This window comes from Megascapheus bottae, chromosome 10, assembly GCF_031878675.1.
Source record: "Megascapheus bottae isolate mThoBot1 chromosome 10, mThoBot2.hap1, whole genome shotgun sequence".
Classification (NCBI taxonomy): Eukaryota; Metazoa; Chordata; class Mammalia; order Rodentia; family Geomyidae; genus Megascapheus; species Megascapheus bottae.
In genome coordinates this window covers 42,409,898-42,432,350 of record NC_143518.1, presented here as the reverse complement: position 1 = coordinate 42,432,350, position 22,453 = coordinate 42,409,898, and the positions used below count along the sequence as shown (strand labels likewise).

Here is a 22,453-nt window from a genome sequence, read left to right as displayed (position 1 = left end):
TTCAGAGGTAAGAGCTTGCCTAGCATGAACAAGGCCCTGGATTTGCTCCCCAGCATTGCCCTTCCTCTCTCCCTCCAAAAAGGAAAAAAAAAAGAATAAATTCCAGGCAATTCATCATTTTCTTTCTTCTTTCTCTCTCTTGCCTGCTTTTTTCGTTCTTCCTTTCCTCCTTCCATCTTTACTTCTTTCTTTCAGTGCCACTACTGAGGGCCTTCCACTCTTGCTTGTTTCTTTTTGCTCAAGGCCAGCACTCTATCACTTATGCCATACTTTCACTTACAGCTTTCTGCTAGTTAAATGGAGATAAGTCTCATAAATGTTTTCCTGGCTTGTTTTCCAAGCTTGATCCTCAGATCTCAGCCTCCTGAGTAGTTGGGATTACAGGTATGAACCATCAGTGCCTAGATGAAATTCATGTTTCTAAATCACAATGCTCAGTATTTTGGTTCATGATCAGACTGGAGGCTTTCTATGACCTGTCCTAATTTTCTAGCCTTTTCTCTGTGTTTTACTTTTGTTATTTGTGAAAATGCAAATGATACTGATAGATCTACCTCATAGAGTTGTCATCAAGATTAAATGAGTTGGAAGCATGTAGAAAGTGCTTGGTTTGCAGAAAGCATTCTATATGCACTATGCTGCTGCTGTTCTGGTTATAATAATTCAGTTAAGCCATATTAATCATTCATGCTTGATGATTTTACTTCTGAATCATTACATTAAACCAATTATTCAACTCCCTTTGCTCACTCACTCTACTCTAGTCACTGTTATCCCCCTGTCTTCCCTTAAATATTGCTAGGGCTGGGGCCATCTTAGGGTCTCTCCACGGATGGTTCCCATTGCTTAGAACGCTCTTTTTCCAGTATACTTACAGACAAATCCTATTTGCTCAAACGTCAGCCTACATTGGCTGCTTAACTAAAAATTTACCATGCACTTCACCATTCCTCTTACTATTTTTCATAGCCCTCAAGACCTTATAAAATACTTTATGTAATTTACAAAGTCACCATGTTTACTACCTATTGATTACCTCTCCTATGGCAACACAAGCATAAGGAGTTTTGTTTTGTTCAACAATCTAAACAGTATCTAGCATATGACAGATATTTGTTGAATGGAAGACATTTTTCCTGAGTCAGTGCATGAGCATTTATTTATAACTGTAGAATTTCTTAAAACCAGTACCTTCTTATCCAAAATTGAATGTCCCTCTCCTTCCCTTTCAAAGCTTGCTTTCAGTCTTTTTTTCTGCATTCCTAAGTCAGAAATGACATCATAATTACTCTAGGCCTCAAACTTCATTTTCAGCTCCTCGTTATTCCTCAATTCTACTTTCTCTTCTCTCATGATCTGGTTAGTCATCAGGATTGTTTACAGCCCTCAATATCTATCTCAAGCCTATTCCTTTTTTTGTTCATGCTTATTGCCACTGCCTCAATTCAAGTCTCCATAATCTTCACCTAGTCATTGTTTTTTTGAGAGGGAAACTTTCTTACCAGTCTCTCTGCTGCTAATCTCTTCTCTCTCTAATTCACTCAACTAGTTAACTTTAATTGGAAATGTGGGTTTCTCAGACTTTTCTACCCAGGCTGGCTTCAAATTGTGATCTTCAAATCTCAGTCTCTGGAATATCTAGGATTACAGACATGAGCCACTGATTCCTGGTGACTGTGCCGAGTCTGTTTCCTGCCTGTTTAACCAGCGTCTCATCACTTTTTTTTAATATTTTTTATTGTAATTAATAAAAGGGTTACATGATATTTGCCAGATAGAAGGTGCATTAATTCACATACACTGATACCCTTTCACATGTCGTCTCATCATTCTTACACCACTTTCCTGACTAACAACTCCTCCAAGAAGTCAAACTCTCTCAGCTCAAGGCCCTTGTGTAAGCTATTTCTCCCATGTGATCATCCTTTTCGACATCATTCATCTGACTACTCCTGTTTATCCTTTGAGAATCGGTGTAAATGACACTTCCTTAAACACTTTCCTACACTGTAGATCTACATAAAATTAAGTTTCTTCACTATCAGAGCACTCTCAACTTTTTTTCATAACACGAATACTTGTGCCTCTATGTACACACAGACAGTAATTTGGTTTGTAATGGTTAGGAGCCATCCTCTGAAACCAACTTTTTCCTAGGTTTAAATCCTAGTCTACACTATAACTTCTTTTTTTTTTTTTTTTTTGCCAGTCCTGGGCTTGACCTCAGAGTCTGAGCACTTGGACTTTCTCAAGGCTAGAGCTCTAACACTTGAGCCTCAGCATGACTTCTGGCTTTTTTTTCTATGTATGTGGTACCAAGGAATTGAACCTGGGTCTTTGTGCATGCTAGGCAAGCACTCTACCATTAGGCCAAACTCCCGGCCCCTATAACTTCAATTTTTTTAAGTTAGATGAGGGAGACAAGATGGAGCAATAAAAGGGTGTGTTTGATAAAAGTATATCATATGAATGTATGGAACTATCACAAAGAAATTGTGTACCATTACCATACTTGAATGATAAAGAGAATAATGAATGCATACTCTGGAAACAACCTAACACACTCAGGAAAAAATGACAAGTAAAGCCTGGCTCGAGCATCGGGAATGTAGGGAAAAACAGGAATTGAAACTGTCAGCTAAAAACAAAGCTATACTAAATTAGTAAAATTAACATTTAAACTTTGAGCTGGGCACCAGTAGCTCATACCTGTAATCCTAGCTATTCAGAAGGCCGAGATCTGAGGATCACAATTTTGAAGCCAGCCCATGCACAAAAGTTCTCATGAAACTCTCTTAACCACTCCAAAACCAGATATGGGGCTGTGGCTCAGAGTAGTAGAGCATTAGCCTTGAGCAAAAGAGCTCAGAGACAGTGCCCAGGCCCCATGACTAAATAAATATTTAAACTTCAGTCTTCTGGCTGGGAGTTTGGTCTAGTGGTAGAGTGCTTGCCTAGCAGGCACGAAGACCCGGGTTCGATTCCTTGGTCCCACATACATAGAAAAAAGCCAGAAGTGGTGCTGTGGCTCAAGTGGTAGAGCTCTAGCCTTGAGAAAGTCCAAGGACAGTGCTCAGGCCCTGAGCTTAAGCCCAGGACTGCCAAAAAAAAAAAAAAAAAAAAAAACTTCAGTCTTCTGTTTCCAAACTCATGTTCTTTTTTGCAGGTAATTAAACAAATGAACTTAGTATATATTTTAAACTTCTTATCATGGCCATGAAAAACACAAACATCTCTCCTGCCCACCTCCTCACAGTTTGCCACATTTTGTTTTCTGCCTACAAAACCAGCTTCAAATGTCAGACTATCACCTTAACTAAAGGCCAACAAATTACCTATATATGCTAAGAAGCTGCCTCTTCCCTATAGGCTTGCTTTTCTGCGTCTTTATTTACATGATTTATAAAATAGCATCTGTTGATTGAAGGCATGGCTTAAATAGTGGAGTACCTGACTAGTAAGGGTAAAGCCCCAAACTCGAACCCCAGGAACCATCCAAAACAAATCTATTAATTATAACACTAAATAAATACTCCTGTGGACATAATTCCAATCCCTCAGGACCTTAAAATTTAGAATATTCAAACCTATATGTATATGCAGATACAAATAAACCTATACAGCAAAGCAAAAACATTAATTCATTTAACTTAGGACTATGTGTGTTAAAGGAACAAAATCATGCATGATTCCAAAATCTAAAAAAGAATCATATAAAGAATCTTGCAGAAGTAGAATCATTTTTTCGTGGACTAATTTTTCCCTTGCATTACCTAAATGTCATTTAACAGTAGAAAAGGTGGCCACAATAAGAATAAGGTGAAAGAGAATTTTCAATTGTGGTGGGTTATACACAATGTAGATCAAAAGTAACTTTGAGGATTTACCATTTATCAAGCATCTATCTTCCTAAGTCACCTTAAATATTCTAAATCACCCTAACAATATTTTGCTCTCTCTTCTCATTCTCTCTCATGACTCCTCACCTTCCAGAAGATCTCTGGCAAGTCCTGGCTCTGCTCCTGTAGAACGGACAAAATCCGATAGAACAGCATCCATATCCAAGGTCATGTGATCATCAAGTACTTTCAGGCAGCCAGATATGGGCAGGACATAGATCAAAATTCAGGCCCCTACCTGATAAAGAAATAAACACAGAAGGCTCAAATTAACTGGAACAGGGCAGTCACAGTACAATTTCAGATTCTTAACCACATCGGGAAAATAACTTTTCTAGCTCATTTGCCCCAGTTGAATTTTTTTTTTTTTGCCAGTCCTGGGCTTGAGGTCAGGGCCTGAGCACTGTCCTTGGACTTTCTCAAGGCTGGAGCTCTACCACTTGAGCCTCAGCACCACTTCCGGCTTTTTTTCTATGTATGTGGTACAAAGGAATCAAACCCGGGTCTTCGTGCATGCTAGGCAGGCACTCTACCACTAGGCCAAACTCCCAGCCTCCCAGTTGAATTTTTTTAAGTTTAAAATTCATTTTGAAGAATAAATTTAATTTCCGAATCTTTAGTATTAATGTGTTAATTCCTGTGTAACCACAAGCCACTCTGAAAAATGCTTTCCTGGCAATTTTTTTGAGTATTACATTTCTCTCATGATGTTGCTTACCCAACTAAAGAAAGGAACAGATTTTCTTCCTAAAAACACCTTACCTGCAATGTTCTCTAACATGGCATCTGGCTCATTTCCTTCTTGGAATCTGACATACTCTGAAATTATTTTAATCACTTTCTGTCTAGCTATCTCTCTTAATACATGCAGTAGGGAACTTTAGGTGTTTTGTTTACTAATACATCCTCAATGTGAATCTTTCCCACTTGAAACAATGATTGGCATAAATGCCTTCAGTAAATGTTGACTGAATGAATAAACACTATCCACTGGGTAACTGTAGGGTTGGCTAATATTCTGATGCTAGCAAAGGAAATAGAAGAAGTGAACTAATGGCAGAGTGGTGAATAGCAATGTTCATAACAAAAAAATCAATCTTTGTCTGCTAACCTCATGAATCTAAGGAGCCTCCTTCATAACTTTGAAAAAGAATATGGGAAAGATATATGAATAGCAAAAAGTGTGTGGTATAAAGGAAAAGGCTTGAGTAAGCCAAGGCATTACAAACCATTTCCCGGTCAGACCCAGGCCCCTGAGGATGAGTAAATTTAAATGACAGCACAGTGGCATCCTAAGATCCCATGTATTAACACAGTAGGCAGGTCATCCTTTTTTTAAAAAAATAAAAATAAATAACTTGGGATCTAGAAAAACCTGTTCATCAACAAAAATTTAAAGCACTAAACCATATTTATATTTGATGTCTCCGGTGCATGCCATGGACTCCACCCCATCCCTACCCAATAGGTAAAGACAGCACCTTTTGTTACATCAACACCAACACCTGGCTTTAGCTTCTCAAATTCTCTGTGTCTCAAATGGGGACACAGAAACCAATGACTAAGACTCATAGTCTATGGCTTTGTTTCAGTACACAGTAAGGAAAAAACCTCAAAGAATACAACAAAACACTGGCTTTCAACCTTTCAAATAAAACAGAAGTAGCATGCAAATACTTGTTGAGTGAGTGATGTCCATACGCAAATCTCAAAACTCTTTAACCCAATGCTTACCTCCACGCAAGAATTCCCTAATAAATAAATCATCCAGTTTCCATTTTAATACAAGATCTGACAGTGAACTCATTACTTGGCATTTTATTATTGGATAGCCACAACTGTTAAAATTGCTTTTCAAAACAAAAGCCAAAGCTACCAATAGAGTTCTGTCTCCTGTACTTTCCAATCATAGTCCTCATTCTGTTCTCCAGTTCAATAAAATGAATCCTGTGCATAACTTCTTACAGGAAATTATTGCATTTGTCATTTTCTTTTTTGCCAGTTCTGGAGCTTGAATTTAGGGCCTAAGCACTGTCCTTGGGCTTTCTCAAGGCTACAGAGCTCTACCACTTGAGTCACAATAGCACTTCTGGCTTTTTCTATGTATGTGGTACTGAGGAATCAAACTCAGGTCTTCATGCATGCTAGGTGAGCAATCTACCACTAGGCCAAACTCTCAGGCCCATAAGTCATTTTTTTTTTTTTGAGGGGGGAGTCATGGGGCTTGAACTTAGCCTGGACATTGTCTTGGAGCTCTTCAGCCTACCCTTGAGCCAAGCCCCACTTCCCATTTTCTAGAGGTTAATTGGAGATAAGAGTCTCAGGTCCTATTGTGCCTGCTGGCTCTGAACCTTGATCCTCATATCTCAGCCTCCTGAATAGCTAGGATTACAAGTGTGAGCCACTATGCCCAGCTTAACAGAAACTTTTTTTTGTAGATCAATGTTGGCATGTTATCAAGAGCTAGCCAGCGAATTTTATTTTACAAAACACTTTCTAACATCAGTACTTGATCATACCTGTAATTATTCATAGTATAAACTCAACCTGTTGAAGAACCTTGTTCAAAATTTAAGTTCAAAATTTACTTTTGCTATCTTTGCTTCTTGCCAACACTTCCATATGACAGCAACCACAAATGAAAATTGACAAGTTAATATTAAATGCTCTCAGAAACACTATTGTATTCAACAACGAACCTCCTGAAGCTGGCCTCATTAATTCCAACCTACAAATAGAGAAACAAATAGGGCTATGTGCAATGGCTCAGGTCAGTAACCCTGTACTGCCATTCTGAAGCCAGTCTAGACTATATAGCATGTCCCAGGTCATCATGTTGGGCTGACCTGTGTCTTAAAACAAAACAAAAATGGTTTGAAAGTATAACTCATTGGAACAACTAATGAACTGTTGAACAAAATGAATACCAAAAGGCTGGAACATGTTGAGGTGGGGAGAAAAGGGGAGCATATAAATGGAGGAAGGGTGAGCAAATGCAGTTACCACATTCAATATACATCAAGTGAAAACTGAACTCTAACTTTAGGATAAGGATGGATAGGAGAGAATGATAAAAGAAGTGACACTGATCAACAAGCAGTATATTAAAAAAAAAAGAAGCAGTATATTCCTAATTTGAGTCCTGAAATTGAAAACCCTTTATACAACTATTTACTCAAAATAAGTACTCTTTTTTTTTTTTTTTTTGGCCAGTCCTGAGCACTGTTTCTGAGCTTTTTTGCTCAAGGCTAGAGCTCTACCACTTGAGCCACAAAGCCACTTCCCACTTTTTCTGTTTATGTGGTAATGAGGAATCAAATCCAGGGCTTTATACATGGTAGGCAAGCACTAAGTCACATTCCCAGCCCAATGTTAGGGAATTTTCTTACCCTTCTATCTACCCAAATTGGATGGATCCTCCACTCAACTTGTCTACTACTTTATGAAAGCAAAACAAGATGACAGTCTTGCATAGCAACACAACTACAAATATCATCGCAATAGTGCTGTTTTGCTAGACTTTGTTACCCAACTAATCTCAGCTACTACCCTATGCCTTCAATATTTTCCTGGAGCCTCCTAGCCAATTCATACTATCCCACTTACTCCTGGCACGTGATCTTGCCTATTTCATCAGAAAAACTTCAAAAACAAAGCAAGTTAAGTGTCCTCCCTTGCTCTACTGGCTTGTTACTATTCCCCTCTTCCAGGAAAACTTCTTAAAATAGTCTAATGCAAGACGGGCATGGTATCTCATGCCTGTAATCCTATCTACTCAGGAGGCTGAGATCTGAGGATCTCGGTTCAAAGCCAGCCCGGCACTTATCGCCAATTAATCACTAGAAAAGGGGAAGTGGAGCTGTGGCTCAGGGATAGCTCAGGCACGGCACCCAGGCCCAGAGTTCAAGCCCCATGACCCTCCCCCCACCCCTACCCCCTCACACAAAAATAAGTCTAATAAACTGTTGGTACTTTGATGGTACTTTTTCAACCTCTGTTATGTCCTGAACCTACTATAATGGACATCTACAGAACAAATGGCACTGATTTACAGAGAAGACCATCTCAACCTTCTGTGTCTACACTAAAGGTTAGCATACAGTTCTATCCTTAGGCCTTTTATTCTTCATGTATATAATCTCCATAAGAAAGTTCATTTGTGCACTAGAGCACCCACATGCCTATGGCATCAAGGTATCCATGGCTTTAGGGGCCAGGAGTTTGGTATCGTGGTAAAAGTGCTTGCCTAGCATGCACAAAGACCCAGGTTCAATTTCCCAGTACCACATACATAGAGAAAAGCCAGAAGTGGTGCTGTGGCTCAAGTCATAAAGCTCTAGCCTTGAGAAAGTCCAAAGACAGTGCTTACACTCTGAGATCAAGCCCAGGACTGTTTTTTGTTGTTGTTGTTTTGTTTTGTTTTGTTTTTTAAAAAAAAGGTATCCACGGTTTTAAATTCTCCATCTCTCACTGGGCAAGCCTGAATTACAAGTTCAGGGCCAGGAGTTTGGCCTAGTGGTACAGTGCTTATCTAGCACACACAAAGCCCTGGGTTCAATTCCATGGTACCACATACACAGAAAAGGCTGGAAGTGGTGCTATGGCTCAAGTGGCAGAGTGCTAGCTAGCCTTGAGCAAAAAGCGTCCAAGGACAGTGCCCAGGCCCTGAGTTCCACCTCCAGGATTGGCAAAAACAAACTACATGTTCATTCTTTCATCTTTGTCTTCTACCCTTCCAGTATGATCTGTTGCAGCCAATAGTACCACATCAGTCCTATACTCACGGGACTTTCCTCTCTTGCTTTAAGTTCATAAATATAAAATTTTGCTAATTTTACTTTTTAAAAATTATAGTTTATTGTTGGGTAATAGAGGTCTCTCAAATCTATCTTAACATCCTCCACAGGCCATACCTTCTTCATTTTATAAAAATGAGCCCACTATCTAGACTCAAAAAAGTAGCTTCCAAACTTCTCTCCTCAATTATAGATCAGGCCCTAATGTGAAGCATCTTCCACTGAGGAGGATTTTGTGACTTAGCATGCATGAAGCACTGGGTTCAATTCCTTAGTGCCACATAAATAGGCCAAAATGGTACTGTGGCTCAAGTGATAGTGTTACCTTGAGCAAAAGAAGCTCAGGGACAGTGCCTAGGCCCTAAATTCAAGACCCAGGTCTAGTAAAACTAACTAAATAAATACATAAATAAGTAGCCAGGTGCTAGTTACTCAGGAGGCTGAATCTTTGAATCACGGTTCAAAGCCAGCCCCAGTAGAAAAGTTTCCATGAGACTCTTATCTACCATAACCATTCAAAATCTGGAAGTAGTGCTGTGGCTCAAGTGGCAGAGTACTAACCCTGAGCAGAAAGAGGCTCAGGGACAGTGTTTAGGCCCTGAGTTCAAGCCCCACAAGATACATGATAGCACCATATTACAATGCTTTCGATTCTTCAGTGATGAAAGCTTAATATTGGAATAAGCCCTTTTAGTGGCCTGGCTGTACTCCCATTATTTCCTGAGTATACCAGATGCTTCAAATTTCAGTCTCTTTGCACATATTGGTCCTGAAATGACTTCTGGTCTAAGTAAAAGTTTTTATTGCTTCTGTTTTTGTTTTTGTTTTGGCCAGTCCTGGGCTTGAGCTCAGGGCTTAAACACTGTCCTTGGACTTTCTCAAGGCTAGAACTCTACCACTTGAGCCACAGCACCACTTCTGGCCTTTTTCTAGCATGTGGTACCAAGGAATCACACCCGGTCTTTGTGCATGCTAGACAAGCACTCTACCACTACACAAAACTTTTGGCACTGTTATTGCTTCTTTAAGATTAACTTAAGTGCTGCCTCATTTGAAAAAGGTTCTCTGGCTTCCTACATTAAACTGTCTACTTCCTCCTTGGGGTGTCCACTGTACTTTGCACTCCACCTCTATCATAATTTTATCATAGTACATGGAATTTATGGAGGGGTATTGTTTTGGGGTTTTCTATTTGTCTTGGCAGTACTGGGGTTTGAGCTCAGAGCCTTGTACTTGACTAGGCAGGTGCTCTACCATACTTTCAGTCCTTTCTGCTCTGGTTCTTTCTTTCTTTCTTTTTTAATTATTTATTTATTTTGCCAGTACTTGGGCTTGAACTCAGGGCCTGGGCACTGTTCTTGGACACTTTTTGCTCAAGGCTAGAACTCCACCACTTGAGTCACAGTGCCACTTCTGACTTTTCCTATGTTTGTGGTGCTGAGGAATTGGACCCAGGGCTTCGTACATGCTAGGAGAGCACCCCACCACTAAGCTACACTCCTGGCCCTGCTCTGGTTACTTTTAAGATAGGGTCTCATATTTTGACTTGCCAGATCTGGACAACAATTCTCTATGTTTCCATGCACCTGGAATGACAGGTACACTCTAACTTTACAAGGTTTTTCTATTGAGATGAGGTCTTATCAGTGTTTGTACTGGAACCACAACCTTTTCAAGTAGCTGGCACTGAGCGATACATTCAGCTGTTGGTTTAGATGGACTCTCATGAACTCCCCCACCCCACACCAATACACCACAGCTGCCTAGAGCTGTGGTTCTCCAGATCTCACCTCCTAAGTAGCTAGGACCTGACACTTAGAAAATGTGTACTTATTTGCTACTACTAAACCAGGAGCAATTTTAGAGCAAAAATCTTGTCTTGTTCATCCTGCATCCCTCCCATTCAAGCACCTAGGAGGCATTCAAATTTGTATTCACATAAGCATTAAGCATGGGCCAGGATCATGGCCTCATGGTAGGGTGCTTGTCTCCCATGCACAAAGCATTGGGTTTGATTCCTCAGCACCACATACACAGAAAAAGGCAGGAGTGGTGCTTTGGCTCAAGTAGTAGAACGCTAGCCTTGAGAAAGCTCAAGGAGAGTGTGGCTCATCCCTGTAATCCTAGCTACTCAGGAGGCTGAGATCAGAGGATTGCAGTTCAAAGCCAACTTGAGCACTAAAGTCTGTGAGACTCTTATCTCCAATTAACCATCAGAAAACTGGAAGTGGCACTGTGGCTCAGTCTTGAGCTGAAGAGCTCAGGGACAGCACCCAGGTTCAGAGTTCAAGTCCCAAGACCAACAAACCTCACACACACATTAACTGTATTTGTATAATACCCAATTATACACAGGCAAATCTAAAAGAGTGGCTCATCTCAAAGATTCTTATATGATTTTATCTACAACTTTCCCTTTGGACATTGTTTCTCTTAGACTAACACTCAACTAAAAAAAAATCAGTCTGCATGTAACAAGTGTTCAATTCAACTATTTGGTAACAGAGAAAATGAATCAAAATTATTGATGGCAGGTAATAGATCTCTGCTAAAAATGCCTGAGAAACTACTTCCCTCACATTCCCTCATGTACAACATTCCTCAAAGCTTCCATACTCACTTTGGACTCACTCTCCTGGCTCTACTAGTATATTAGAGTTGCCCAAGTCCTCCCCAGCTCCTCTAAAATTCACTAGAAAATCACAACATTTAAGCCTGTCAAGAATTGTCAAAGGTCAGGGACTCTTCCATGTCTATGATGTCAGTTCCTAGGAATCCAGATAGGAGAGAAAGGAGGGACAGAAGCACTTAGATATTTCACTCTATTGTTGATTAGGTGGGAGGGAGAGATGAATGATTGTGTTGGCAGATTGCTTTGATAATACAGGACCTTCCAACATAAGAAAATATAACCTTAAAATGAAAAGAGGATATAACCAAATTCCATACTAAAAGGACTCGGGTAACACCGTTACAACTTAAAAAGGAAAAAAGTAAAAGAAAATACTATGTGTTAAAGCTTTAGACATTTTTAGACATTGAAACTTTTTTTTTTGCCAGTCCTGGGCTTAGGCTCAGGGCCTAAGCACTGTCCTTGGATTTTCTCAAGGTTAGGGCTCTACCATTTGAGCCACAGCACCACTTCTGGCTTTTTGCTACGTATGTGGTACCGAGGAATCGAACCCAGGTCTTCGTGCATGCTAGGCAAGCACTCTATCACTAGGCCAAGCTCCCAGCCCCTAGACATTGAAACTTTAAGCAACTATACAAGGTTTGTGTCTCTAACCGTGTATCATTAATAAGATGACAAAGCTCACAGGTGGAAGGTAATATATTCAAGGTTACACAGATAAAAAAGTAATAGAACTAGTACTTTTATGGGCCAGCATGCCTGATTCTAGAGATCATACACTTATACTATACCATACCTGGTCAAGGGAGAAATCTACTCTCAATTCCATCCAAAAGAAAGAAGACATCCTAGATTCAGAGAGACCTTGGTTCAAATCCCTGATCTACTACTTAGGGGCTAGATAACCATGGGCAATGTAACTATTTCATGTTTCAGTTTCTAAACAAGAAATATGTGCATTTCAGACTTTGTTAGGGTTAAATGACATAAGATACTTAAGACCTTTAGGCTTTAGTGCCTGATATACAATCTGTCCTTAAAATATTCCAGTTGCCTTCTTTTTTGTCTAATTTCCTCCCATATCCTCTTGTTAACTCTCACAGTACCAAAAAGAACCCCTTACATTTTTCCTCATAAGTTTTCTTTTTCTTTCTTTCTTTCTCTTTTTTTTTCTTTTTTTTTGGGGGGGGGGTCAGTTCTGGGGTTTGAACTCAGAGTCTGAGCACTGACTGTCCTTAAGCAATAGTACCACTTCCAGCTTTTTTCTTTATATGTGGTACTGAGGTATCAAACCTGGGTCTTTGTACATGCTAGGCAAACACTCTACCACTAGGCTAAACTCCTGGTCGTCCTCATAAGTTTTCTCAACTCCAATTTCTCCAAACTCTCCAGTCCTGCACCCATTTTGTTTTCCTTTAGCATTTTATCTTTTTTTTTTATTATTAGAATTCATGATTTGTAGACGGGGGAGGAATTATTGCGACATTCTCACAGGTGTGCAACTCACTCTACAATCCATTTTCAAAGCACAGTCTTAACACCTATACACAATATCCAATCTTATTCCCATCCCAGTGTCTTCAATCTAGGCCTTGAAGAATGCATCTCAAAAGACCACCTTTTGTTTTATCTTCCCTCAAAAAACAAAACAAAACAAAACAAAAAACAGTGAAGTAAAGATGTCTGGTCCTTTTCTTAACATATACATACAACAAAACACTTCATTCCCAAATCCCTAGCAACAATAGTTCCACACATTTACTCAGTTCTAATGTGCGAATTTACCAGTCTTACCTTCCTACCTTTACCCATAACTCTATTCACTTCCAGGTTCAATTTGTGAGTGTGTGTGTGTGTGTGTGTGTGTGTGTGTGTGTGTGTGTGTGTGTGATGAGTCTTGGATTTAGGGTCAAGGCACTGTCTATGAGTACTTTTGCTAAAAGTTAGTGCTCTACCACTTTGAACCACAGCTCCACTTCCTGTTTTCTAGTAGTTAATTGGAAATGAATCCTATAGATTTTACTGTTGAGGCTGGTTTTGAATCTTGATCCTATCTCTCAGCTTTCTAAGTAGCTAGGATTATAGTTGTGAGCTGTAAGTGCCTGGATGAGTATTTTATAATATTCTTCTAATCTCATATATGTTATACAGCTTTTTAAAATGTAGTTATCTCCTTCTGCCCATCCTGTATATTATGCTCCTGGATTTGGTTCTACCTCTGGTATAGCACATACTCAGGAAATGCCTACTTTTCCTTCCAAATCAAACATAAAAGAAAAAACAAAAACTCAACCCACTCACAGAATTAACTACTCCGGAAACAATTTATCATATTTGATAGTGGATACATATTGGTTCTTTTCTTTTCTTTTCTTTTCTTTTTTGGTCAATTGTGGAATTTGAACTTGGCCTGGGCATTGTTCCTGAGCGTTTTAGCTCAAGACTACTGCCCTACCCCTTGAACCACAGCACCACTTCCAGTTTTCTGGTGGTTAATTGGAGATAAGAGTCTTATGGACTTTAGTGCCCATGCTGGCTTTGAACAGTAATCCTCAGATCTCAGCCTCCTGAGTAGCTAGGATTACAGGCGTGAGCCACTGGCACACAGCTTTACATATCAGTTCTTAAGAACAGATCCCATGGTTTTATCAGTATGACCCAGGAGCTGTGTGTGTGTGTGTGTGTGTGTGTGTGTGTGTGTGTGTGTGTATGTACCTCAGAATAAGTCTTAACTATTTTTTCAATATTTTCTAGCATTTAGTATCATAAAAATGACCAGTAAAATAACTCATAAATCTAAACAAAATATATCCCGTTAATACCAAACTACTAACATTTAAGGATTAGGGAGGGGTTCACAGAACTTGTAAATCGGAATTTGTCTCTTGCTGTTGGCATTGCATTTATTTAGGAAATTTAATAAATCGGAGAGCCAATATAATGACAGTGAACTTTGGAAAAATTGGGTACAGGAAAGTCTGTTATTATAATTTATTATATTAGCCTGAATAGAAACAGAAATCCTGTTTATGCTTGTTTTTTTATGATCCAGACTAGAATGTCTATTTTCCACACACATTAATTTTTTTTTTTTTCCAGTTAGAGTTCTCAATAAACTCAACTCTGGGGGCTGGGAGTTTGGCCTAGTGGTAGAGTGCTTGCCTAGCATGCACAAAGACCAGAGTTCTATTCCTTGATAGCATATACATAAAGCCGGAAGTGGTACTGTGGGGGGTGGGAGGAGGGTACAGTCCTGAGGCTTGAATTCAGGACCTGAGCACTGTCCCTGAGCTTTCTCAAGGCTAACACTCTACCATTTGAGCCACAACACCACTTCCAGTGTTTTCTGTGTATGAAGAATGGAACCCAGGGCTTCAAGCAAGTTAGGCAAGCACTCTACCACTAAGCCACATTCCTAGCCCTCAAAAGTAACTTAAAAGAATAGTCAGTCTGTAAACAAAAGTTCTACTTGAGCCTTTAATATGCTGAATCTGACACAAAAGAGAAATCAAGAGGCATAGAGGCAGAGAGGTGGCTCTCAGCTTGTAATCCTAGCTACTCAGGAAGCTGAGATCTGAGAGTGGTGGTTCAAAGCCAGCCTGGGCACTAAAGTCCAAGAGACTCTTATCTACAATTAACCACTAGAAAACAGGAAGTGGTGCTGTGGTTCAAGGTATAGGGCAGTAGCCTTGAGCTGAAAAGCTCAGGGACAACGCCCGGGCCCTGGGATAGGGTGGTAACCTTGAGTTGAAGAACTCAGGGACAGCGCCCAGGCCCAGAGTTCAAGTCCCATGACCAATTTAAAAAAAAAAAAAATCAACAGAGGCTACACTAATAGCAAAACACACAATTTCTCTAGAATCTTGTTCAAACAATGTTTAGTGGCTAGCAATCTTTCTGCTGCTCTTGACTCCTAACAATCGGATGCTTTACTGCCAGTTATAAAATGTCTATTCAGGTGCTGAGAGTTACCCATAACATATAACTACTAATTTTTAAAAGCTTGAATTGGAAAAAAAGTTTGCTTTTTATAAAATAATATACTTCAATTTATTATTAAAGTATTGTATTATTATTATTTTCTAAATTTTCCATCTTTTAAGTCACCCAGTGCCATCTTTTCTGGTCATATCTAAACCTCTTTTGAACTTTTGAACTCCACAGGCCCAGTAAATCATCCACCTGGCACTTGCTGCTATTATATTGTTATACATACATACAAACATGTGTGTGTGTGTGTGTGTGTGTGTGTATTCTGATAATAGTTGGCTTTTGAGCCTTTCACGTTTTAACTCTCTAAAGTTTGCCTATCTGCTATTTATTCAAAATTTTCCAAAGTAGTCTACCACCCATTGGACACTACCCACAAGCCTGATAATACAAATAAGCCACAGCCCTGCTTTTTAAGGCACTGTATCTAGTGGGAGACATGTCAAGGTGGTGTTAGTTTACTTCCACGGGAGTAGAAAGAGGTATAAGTGATCAGCGCACCTTACTGAGTTTAGGAGGCTTCTCAGACTTTCAGCTGAATGTTTATTTTATTTATTTATTTATTTATTTATTTATTGCCAGTCTTGGGCTTGAGCTCAGGGCCTGAGCACTCTCCTTGGACTTTCTCAAGGCTAGAGCTCTACCACTTGAGCTTCAGCACCACTTCTGGCTTTTTTTTTTTGCCAGTCCTGGGCTTGAGCTCAGGGCCTGAGCACTGTCCTTGGATTTTCTCAAGGCTAGAGCTCTACCACTTGAGCCTCAGTACCACTTCCAGCTTTTTTCTATGTATGTGGTACCAAGGAATCGAACCCGGGTCTTCATGCATGCTAGGCAAGCACTTTAACCACTAGGCCAAACTCCTAGCCCTGGCTTTTTTTTTTTTCTATGTATGTGGTACCGAGGAATCAAACCCAGGTCTTCGGGCATGCTAGGCAAGCACTCTACCACTAGGCCAAATTCCTGACCCTCAGCTGAATTTTTAAAGATAATGTAGAAACTCACCAGACTAAAGGACAAGACTACAATCAAAGTAAAATTAAGATCTCTGACCTTAGCTGGTATCTTTCTTTACATGAAAAAATTATAAACAAAGCTGGGCACCAATGGTTCACATTTATAAATCATAGCTATGCAGGAGGCTGAGATCTGAGGATCCAAGTTTAAAGTTAGCCTGAGCAGGAAAATCCATGAGATTCGTATTGCCAATAAACTACTTGGGAAAAAATCTGAAGTGGAACCATGGCCCAAGTGCTAGAGCGTTAGCCTAAAGCACAAAGAGATTCAGTATGTCTTGAGTTCAAGCCTCACAACTGGCAAACACACACACACACACACACACACACACACACACAACAAAACATTATAAGCAGGCTTAACACACTGTTCAGCATGTATTACGTATCAAATATTTGTGTTTCTAAATTATTCATGCTAGTTCATGTGTATAGATAACTGAGAGCTATTTATACTCCAAACAGACTTGTGAATTATTTACTAGTGTCAAGAATTTACTGTTTCCAAATTGCCCTCTCTGTATGATAAAAAGGTCTGTATGAACCTTTATGTTTATAAAACATATAGAAATATAAATACATAAAATTCACATATTCACATAAAGGTGCATGCAAAAAATTTTATTTAAAAAGTTATATTTAGGGCCAGGAGTTTGGCCTAGTAGTTGAGTGCTTGCCTAGCATGCACGAAGACCCGGGTTCGATTCCTCGGTACCACATACATAGAAAAAAGCCAGAAGTGGTGCTGAGGCTCAAGTGGTAGAGCTCTAGCCTTGAGAAAGTCCAAGGACAGCGCTCAGGCCCTGAGCTCAAGCCAAGGACTGACAAAAATAAAATAAAATAAAAAGTTATATTTATACAATAACCAGTTCATTAGTTTTTCTTTTGCTATAGTTTTTGTTTTTAAAGTTTTTGTTTTGATAAACAATAGCCTCATAATCAAAAAAATTTAAACTATGATGGTATACACCTAAAATCCTAGCACTTGAGAAGATAAGGCAGAATTCACAAGATTAAGACTAGCCTGAGCGACATACACCCTATGAAAAAACATCTAAACTACTCTTTAAGGTTTTATTTTTTTTTCTGACAAAGATGTTTATAAAGTCTAAAAGATACACAGACCACAAGGAACTACATATTTTGATCCTGAGGACAAGTTTCATAACAGTTCTCTATAGATCTGTAGCAAAATCAGATCAGTCTAGTTATGAAAACTCCATGGACTGAATAATTCTTAAAATACTATCCATGGTCAGCCACTGGTAGCACACCTGTAATCTAGCTACTCAAGAGACTGAGAACTGAAGGATCAGCCATCCTGAGTAGAAAAGTATAGAGCGTCTCCCAACATACTGAGCAAAAAGCAAGACCAGAAGCATGGCTCAGGAGGTAGATTGCCAGCCAATAGAGGAAGGCAAACTCAAGGCTCTGAGTTCAAACCCCAATACTATCCAAAATACATACATATATTCATGCATACACACACATAATCTGGTGGAGTTCCCATTCTAGTAGTCTTTGACTTCACAGATATTACTAGCTCTTGGTTTCCCTCGTGAGCAACAATGTAAATATATTCACAAAAACTGCTTTTCCCCATATCACCCAGCTAAATCTCTTACTTCTGTAGATGTAAACCCAAGAAAAAAAAAGAAATTAAATTACTTAAGCAAACCATAATCATGAGAGAAAATCATTCATAAGGAATATTATGAAGGCATGCCCAAAATCAAATCACAACAATCGCATCTGGAAACATTCTATTGCTATATCCCTAACATCTGAAACTTTATATAGTACAGAGTAGGACAAACATGTATTATACAAGATTTTTCTTTTTCTCCTATTTGTATCTATAATCCATTTCTAATGCAACATTCAAAAATCATAGCCATAGTTGATTTGAACAAGACAAAACATAAAACTGGAAGAAATAAATTATTTAACTTTGTTCATAAAAGAACAATGCTCTTCTCCTCCTGAAGGGCCCCTGCCAGCAAGCATAGGGGCATATAGAACACTGCAATTTCCCCTAACTCATTCAGTAAGTACTTGTGTTAAGGGCTGTTTCTTCATGTCAAGCTGGGCTGCCCCATGAAAAGCATGTATCAGGCAACAAGTCTTCACTCCTGCTTTCAACATATTCAATGGATTCATTCCAAAAAATGCCCCAACAGGTATCAGCTAACTTCCATTATTCAAGTCTTTACTGAAGACTTTGAACCTGGATGTGGTAGCTCATGCATATAATCCTAGCTACTCAGCAAGCCGAGAGATGAGGATGGTGACTCAAAGCCAGCACAGGAAAGAAAGTCTGTTTTGAAAGAAAGTCTGTAAGACATTTTTTTTTCTTTTTTGTCAGTTTTGAAGGTTGACTCCAGGACTGGGCACTGTACCTGAGCTTCGTTAGTTCAAGGCTAGGGCTCTACCATTCGGAGCCACAGTACCACTTCCAGTTTTCTGGTGGTTAACTGGAGGTCAGAGTTTCAGGAACTCTCTTGCCTCAGCTGCCTTTACACCGAGATCCTCTGATCTTAGCCACCAAGTAGATAGGATTATAGGCATGAGCCCCCAGCCCCCAGTTTATGTCTCTTATCTCCAATTAATCACCAAAAAAGCCAGAAGTGGAGCTGTGACTCAAGTGGTAAAGTACAGCCTTGAGGAAAAAAAAAAAAAGTTAAGGTACAGGGCACAGGTCCTGAGTTCTAGCCCTAGTACTGGTATGGAAGATAGGGGGAATGGTGAGGTAGACGATTAAGTACTAGGAACTATAGACATAAAAAGATAAAGTTACAAAAGGATGTGTAGTCTTCAAAATTTACTTAACAACTTGCTCATTTGGATTTTAAAATATATTCCTCTGTGCCAGGAGTGTGGTCTAGTGGTAGAGTGCTTGCCTAGCACACATGAAGGCCTGGGTTCGATTCCTGGGTACCACATACATAGAAAAAAGCCGGACGTGGTGCTGAGGCTCAAGTGGTAGAGCTCTAGCTTTGAGAAAAGCCAAGGACAGTGCTCAGGCCCTGACCTTAAGCCCAGGACTAGCAAAAAATTTAAAAAAAAAAATAGGGACTGGGAGTTTGGCCTAGTGGTAGAGTACTTGCCTAGCATGCACGAAGACCCAGGTTCGATTCCTCAGTATCACATACATAGAAAAAGCTGGAAATGGTGCTGAGGCTCAAATGATAGAGCTCTAGCCTTGAGAAAGTCCAAGGACAGTGCTCAGGCCCTGAGCGGAAGGAAAAAAGGAAGGAAGGAAAGGAGGGAGGGAGGGAGAGAAGGAAGGAAGGAAGGAAGGAAGGAAGGAAGGGAGGGAGGGAGGGAGGGAGGGAGGGAGAGAGGGAAGGAAGGCAGGCAGGAAGGAAGGAAGGAAGGAAGGAAGGCAGGCAGGCAGGCAGGCAGGCAGGCAGGAAGGAAGGAAGGAAGGAAGGAAGGAAGGAAGGAAGGAAGGAAGGAAGGAAGGATATTTTGGTTAAAGGTACTGTTTCCTTATTCTTGCTGCCTTACGAAGCTAAGCCAATACTGACCTAAGCAAATACATTTTTACTTTCTATTACAAAAGATCCGTAGTATAGCAATGTGGTTAATCTTACCCCAAAATTGGGATGAGTTGTTTCCCATGTAGACAGATGCTTCCAAGTCCTCTTAAGTCAAACATATAACAAATTCTGGTAAACCATACAAAAAGTAGGTCAAAACAGTAGAGCTAATCCTTCACAATAAATGAGGTCAAGTTTCAGAATGAAAGGTCTCTATTTTTCTTTCTTCCTTCCACACAAAGTGTAAAAGTATCAATTAGTATATAAATAGTCTGGCAGGGGCCAAGAGTTTGACCTAGTGGTAGAGTGCTTGCCTAGTATGCATGAAGACCCGGGTTTGATTCCTCTATATTATATACATAGAAAAAACCGGAACTGGTGCTATGGCTCAAGTAATAGAGCTCTATCCTTGAGAAAGCCCAAGGACAGTGCTCAGGCCCTGAATTCAAGCTCCAGGACTGGCAAAAAAAAATTCATCTGGCAAATATCTCATTCTCCTCTGAATCTTTCTCCTCAAAATAAATCCAAAAATCCAAACCAGCCCTTCTAAGAATTAGTTGTATCTCATTATTGTCTTTATTGCTGGTAACAGTGGTATCTAGTATCAGGTTTTGCAATTCACAAAATACTTTCAAATATATTATCCCATTCACTGAATAACAAAACAGAGAGGAGAAAAAAAGAAAATACCATGGGTAACTATATCAAAGACTAAAAGTTAAATCCAGTTTAACTAGAATTGAAAAGCAAGTATTTTCCATTCTACTGGAGGCAAGAAGTTACTTCTGGGGCCGGGAGTTTGGCCTAGTGGTAGAGTGGTTGCCTAGCATGCACGAAGACCCGGGTTCGATTCCTTGATACCACATACTTAGAAAAAGCTGGAAGCGGTGCTGAGGGTCAAGTGGTAGAGCTCTAGCCTTGAGAAAAATCCAAGGACAGTGCTCAGGCCCTGAGCTTAAACCCAGGACTGGCAAAAACAAAAAAACAAAAAAACCAAACACACAGAAGTTACTTCTATCAAAATAGGACTGGGGCTGGGAGTTTGACCTAGTGGTAGAGGGCTTGCCTAGCATGCATGAAGGTCCTGGTTCAATTCCTCGGTACCACATACATAGAAAAAAGCCAGCAGTGGTGCTGTGGCTCAAGTGGTAGCGCTCTAGCCTTGAGAAAACCCAACAGCAGTGGTCAGGCCCAGGACTGGCAATCAATGAATCAATCAATCAGTATTATAGGACTACAGCGAATCAAAATATCATATCTCCCCTTAAATGATAAGCTCATTTGATTCAATTTCTAAATGTTAAGATCATAATATCAGACTCCTTTTCTTTTTTTTTTTTTTTTTTTTTTTGCCAGTCCTGGGCTTGGGCTCAGGGCTTGAGCACTGTCCTTGGACTTTCTCAAGGCTAGAGCTCTACCACTTGAGCCTCAGCACCACTTCCGGCTTTTCTGTATGTATGTGGTACCAAGGAATTGAACCCGGGTCTTCGTGCATGCTAGGCAAGCACTTTAACCACTAGGCCAAACTCCCAGCCCCTCAGACTCCTTTTCACCCCAATCCTTTCACCAAATGCTTTGCCCACAGTTTAATTCTTAGTAAATATTCTTCTAAGGAAAGAATACTTAATTATGAGGAAGCTGTCTTAGGAAGATAAACTGACAGCATTGAGCATTCAAGTAAGATTTAACTAAGAGTTGCCAGGGTACAGGTGGCTCATGCCTATAATCCTAGCTACTCAAAAGGCTGAGAGATAAGGATTGAGGTTTAAAGCCAGATTGTGCCGGAAAAGTCCTTGAGACTCTTATTTTTTTTTTTTTTTTTTGCCAGTCCTGGGCTTGAGCTCAGGGCCTGAGCACTGTCCTTGGACTTTCTCAAGGCTAGAGCTCTACCACTTGAGCCTTAGCACCACTTCTGGCTTTTTTCTATGTATGTGGTACCGAGGAATCGAACCCAACAAAAACAACAACAAAAAACCCAGCATTTTCTAATTGGATAAACTGCAGAAAGAAAGCTTGACCCCAACCATATACACATCAGAGAGCACTAAAAAAATAGAAATAAAGTATGCCTAGCCAGCGGTGGCTCACACCTGTAATCCTAGCTACTCAGGAGACTGAGATCTGAGGATCAAAGTTCAAAGCCAGCTCAGGCACAAAAGGACCTGAGACTCTTACCTCCAATTAACCTCTAGAAAATGGGAAGTGGGGCTTGGCTCAAGGGTAGAGTGGTAGCTTTGAGCTGAAGAGCTCAGGGACACTGCCCATGCCAAGTTCAAGCCCTATGACCCACCAAAAAATAAAAACAGTATGCCTATAAATATGACTACATTACAATGTTAACATTTTACTCATCATTGTGCTACAAAAAAAGAACTCACAAGAAGACAAAGAACTTTCAGGAAGTGAAGGAAACAAAATTTTCCCACCCCCCAAAACAAACATGTCCAAATGCCAAAGCAGGTCACACTGTCTAGTTTGTACTCAGATATGAATAGGTAGGGAGTAAGAAGAGAGAAAAAACAGGTGCAGGTGTGCTTGTCAGCATCAAGACATTTCTTTACTGGATTAATCAAGAGCTTTT

General features: G+C 39.9%; 1 protein-coding gene across 4 annotated transcripts in view; it reads right to left on the bottom strand.

Annotated features, from left to right (window-relative positions):
* The window catches only part of Otud7b (OTU deubiquitinase 7B), a 60,583-nt gene that overhangs the window by 23,184 nt on the left and 14,946 nt on the right, over positions 1–22,453 (bottom strand). For 2 of the 4 annotated variants that reach the window (XM_090341113.1, XM_090341114.1), the window contains exons 2-3: positions 19,927–20,001; positions 3,987–4,137 (exon numbers count right to left, since the gene is read on the bottom strand). In XM_090341113.1, the coding sequence (XP_090197239.1) occupies positions 3,987–4,071 (85 nt within the window). In that variant the 5' untranslated portion in view covers positions 4,072–4,137; positions 19,927–20,001. The remainder of the gene's footprint in view (positions 1–3,986; positions 4,138–19,926; positions 20,002–22,453) is intronic. The other 2 variants (XM_090341112.1, XM_090341111.1) reach the window with 1 other exon arrangement.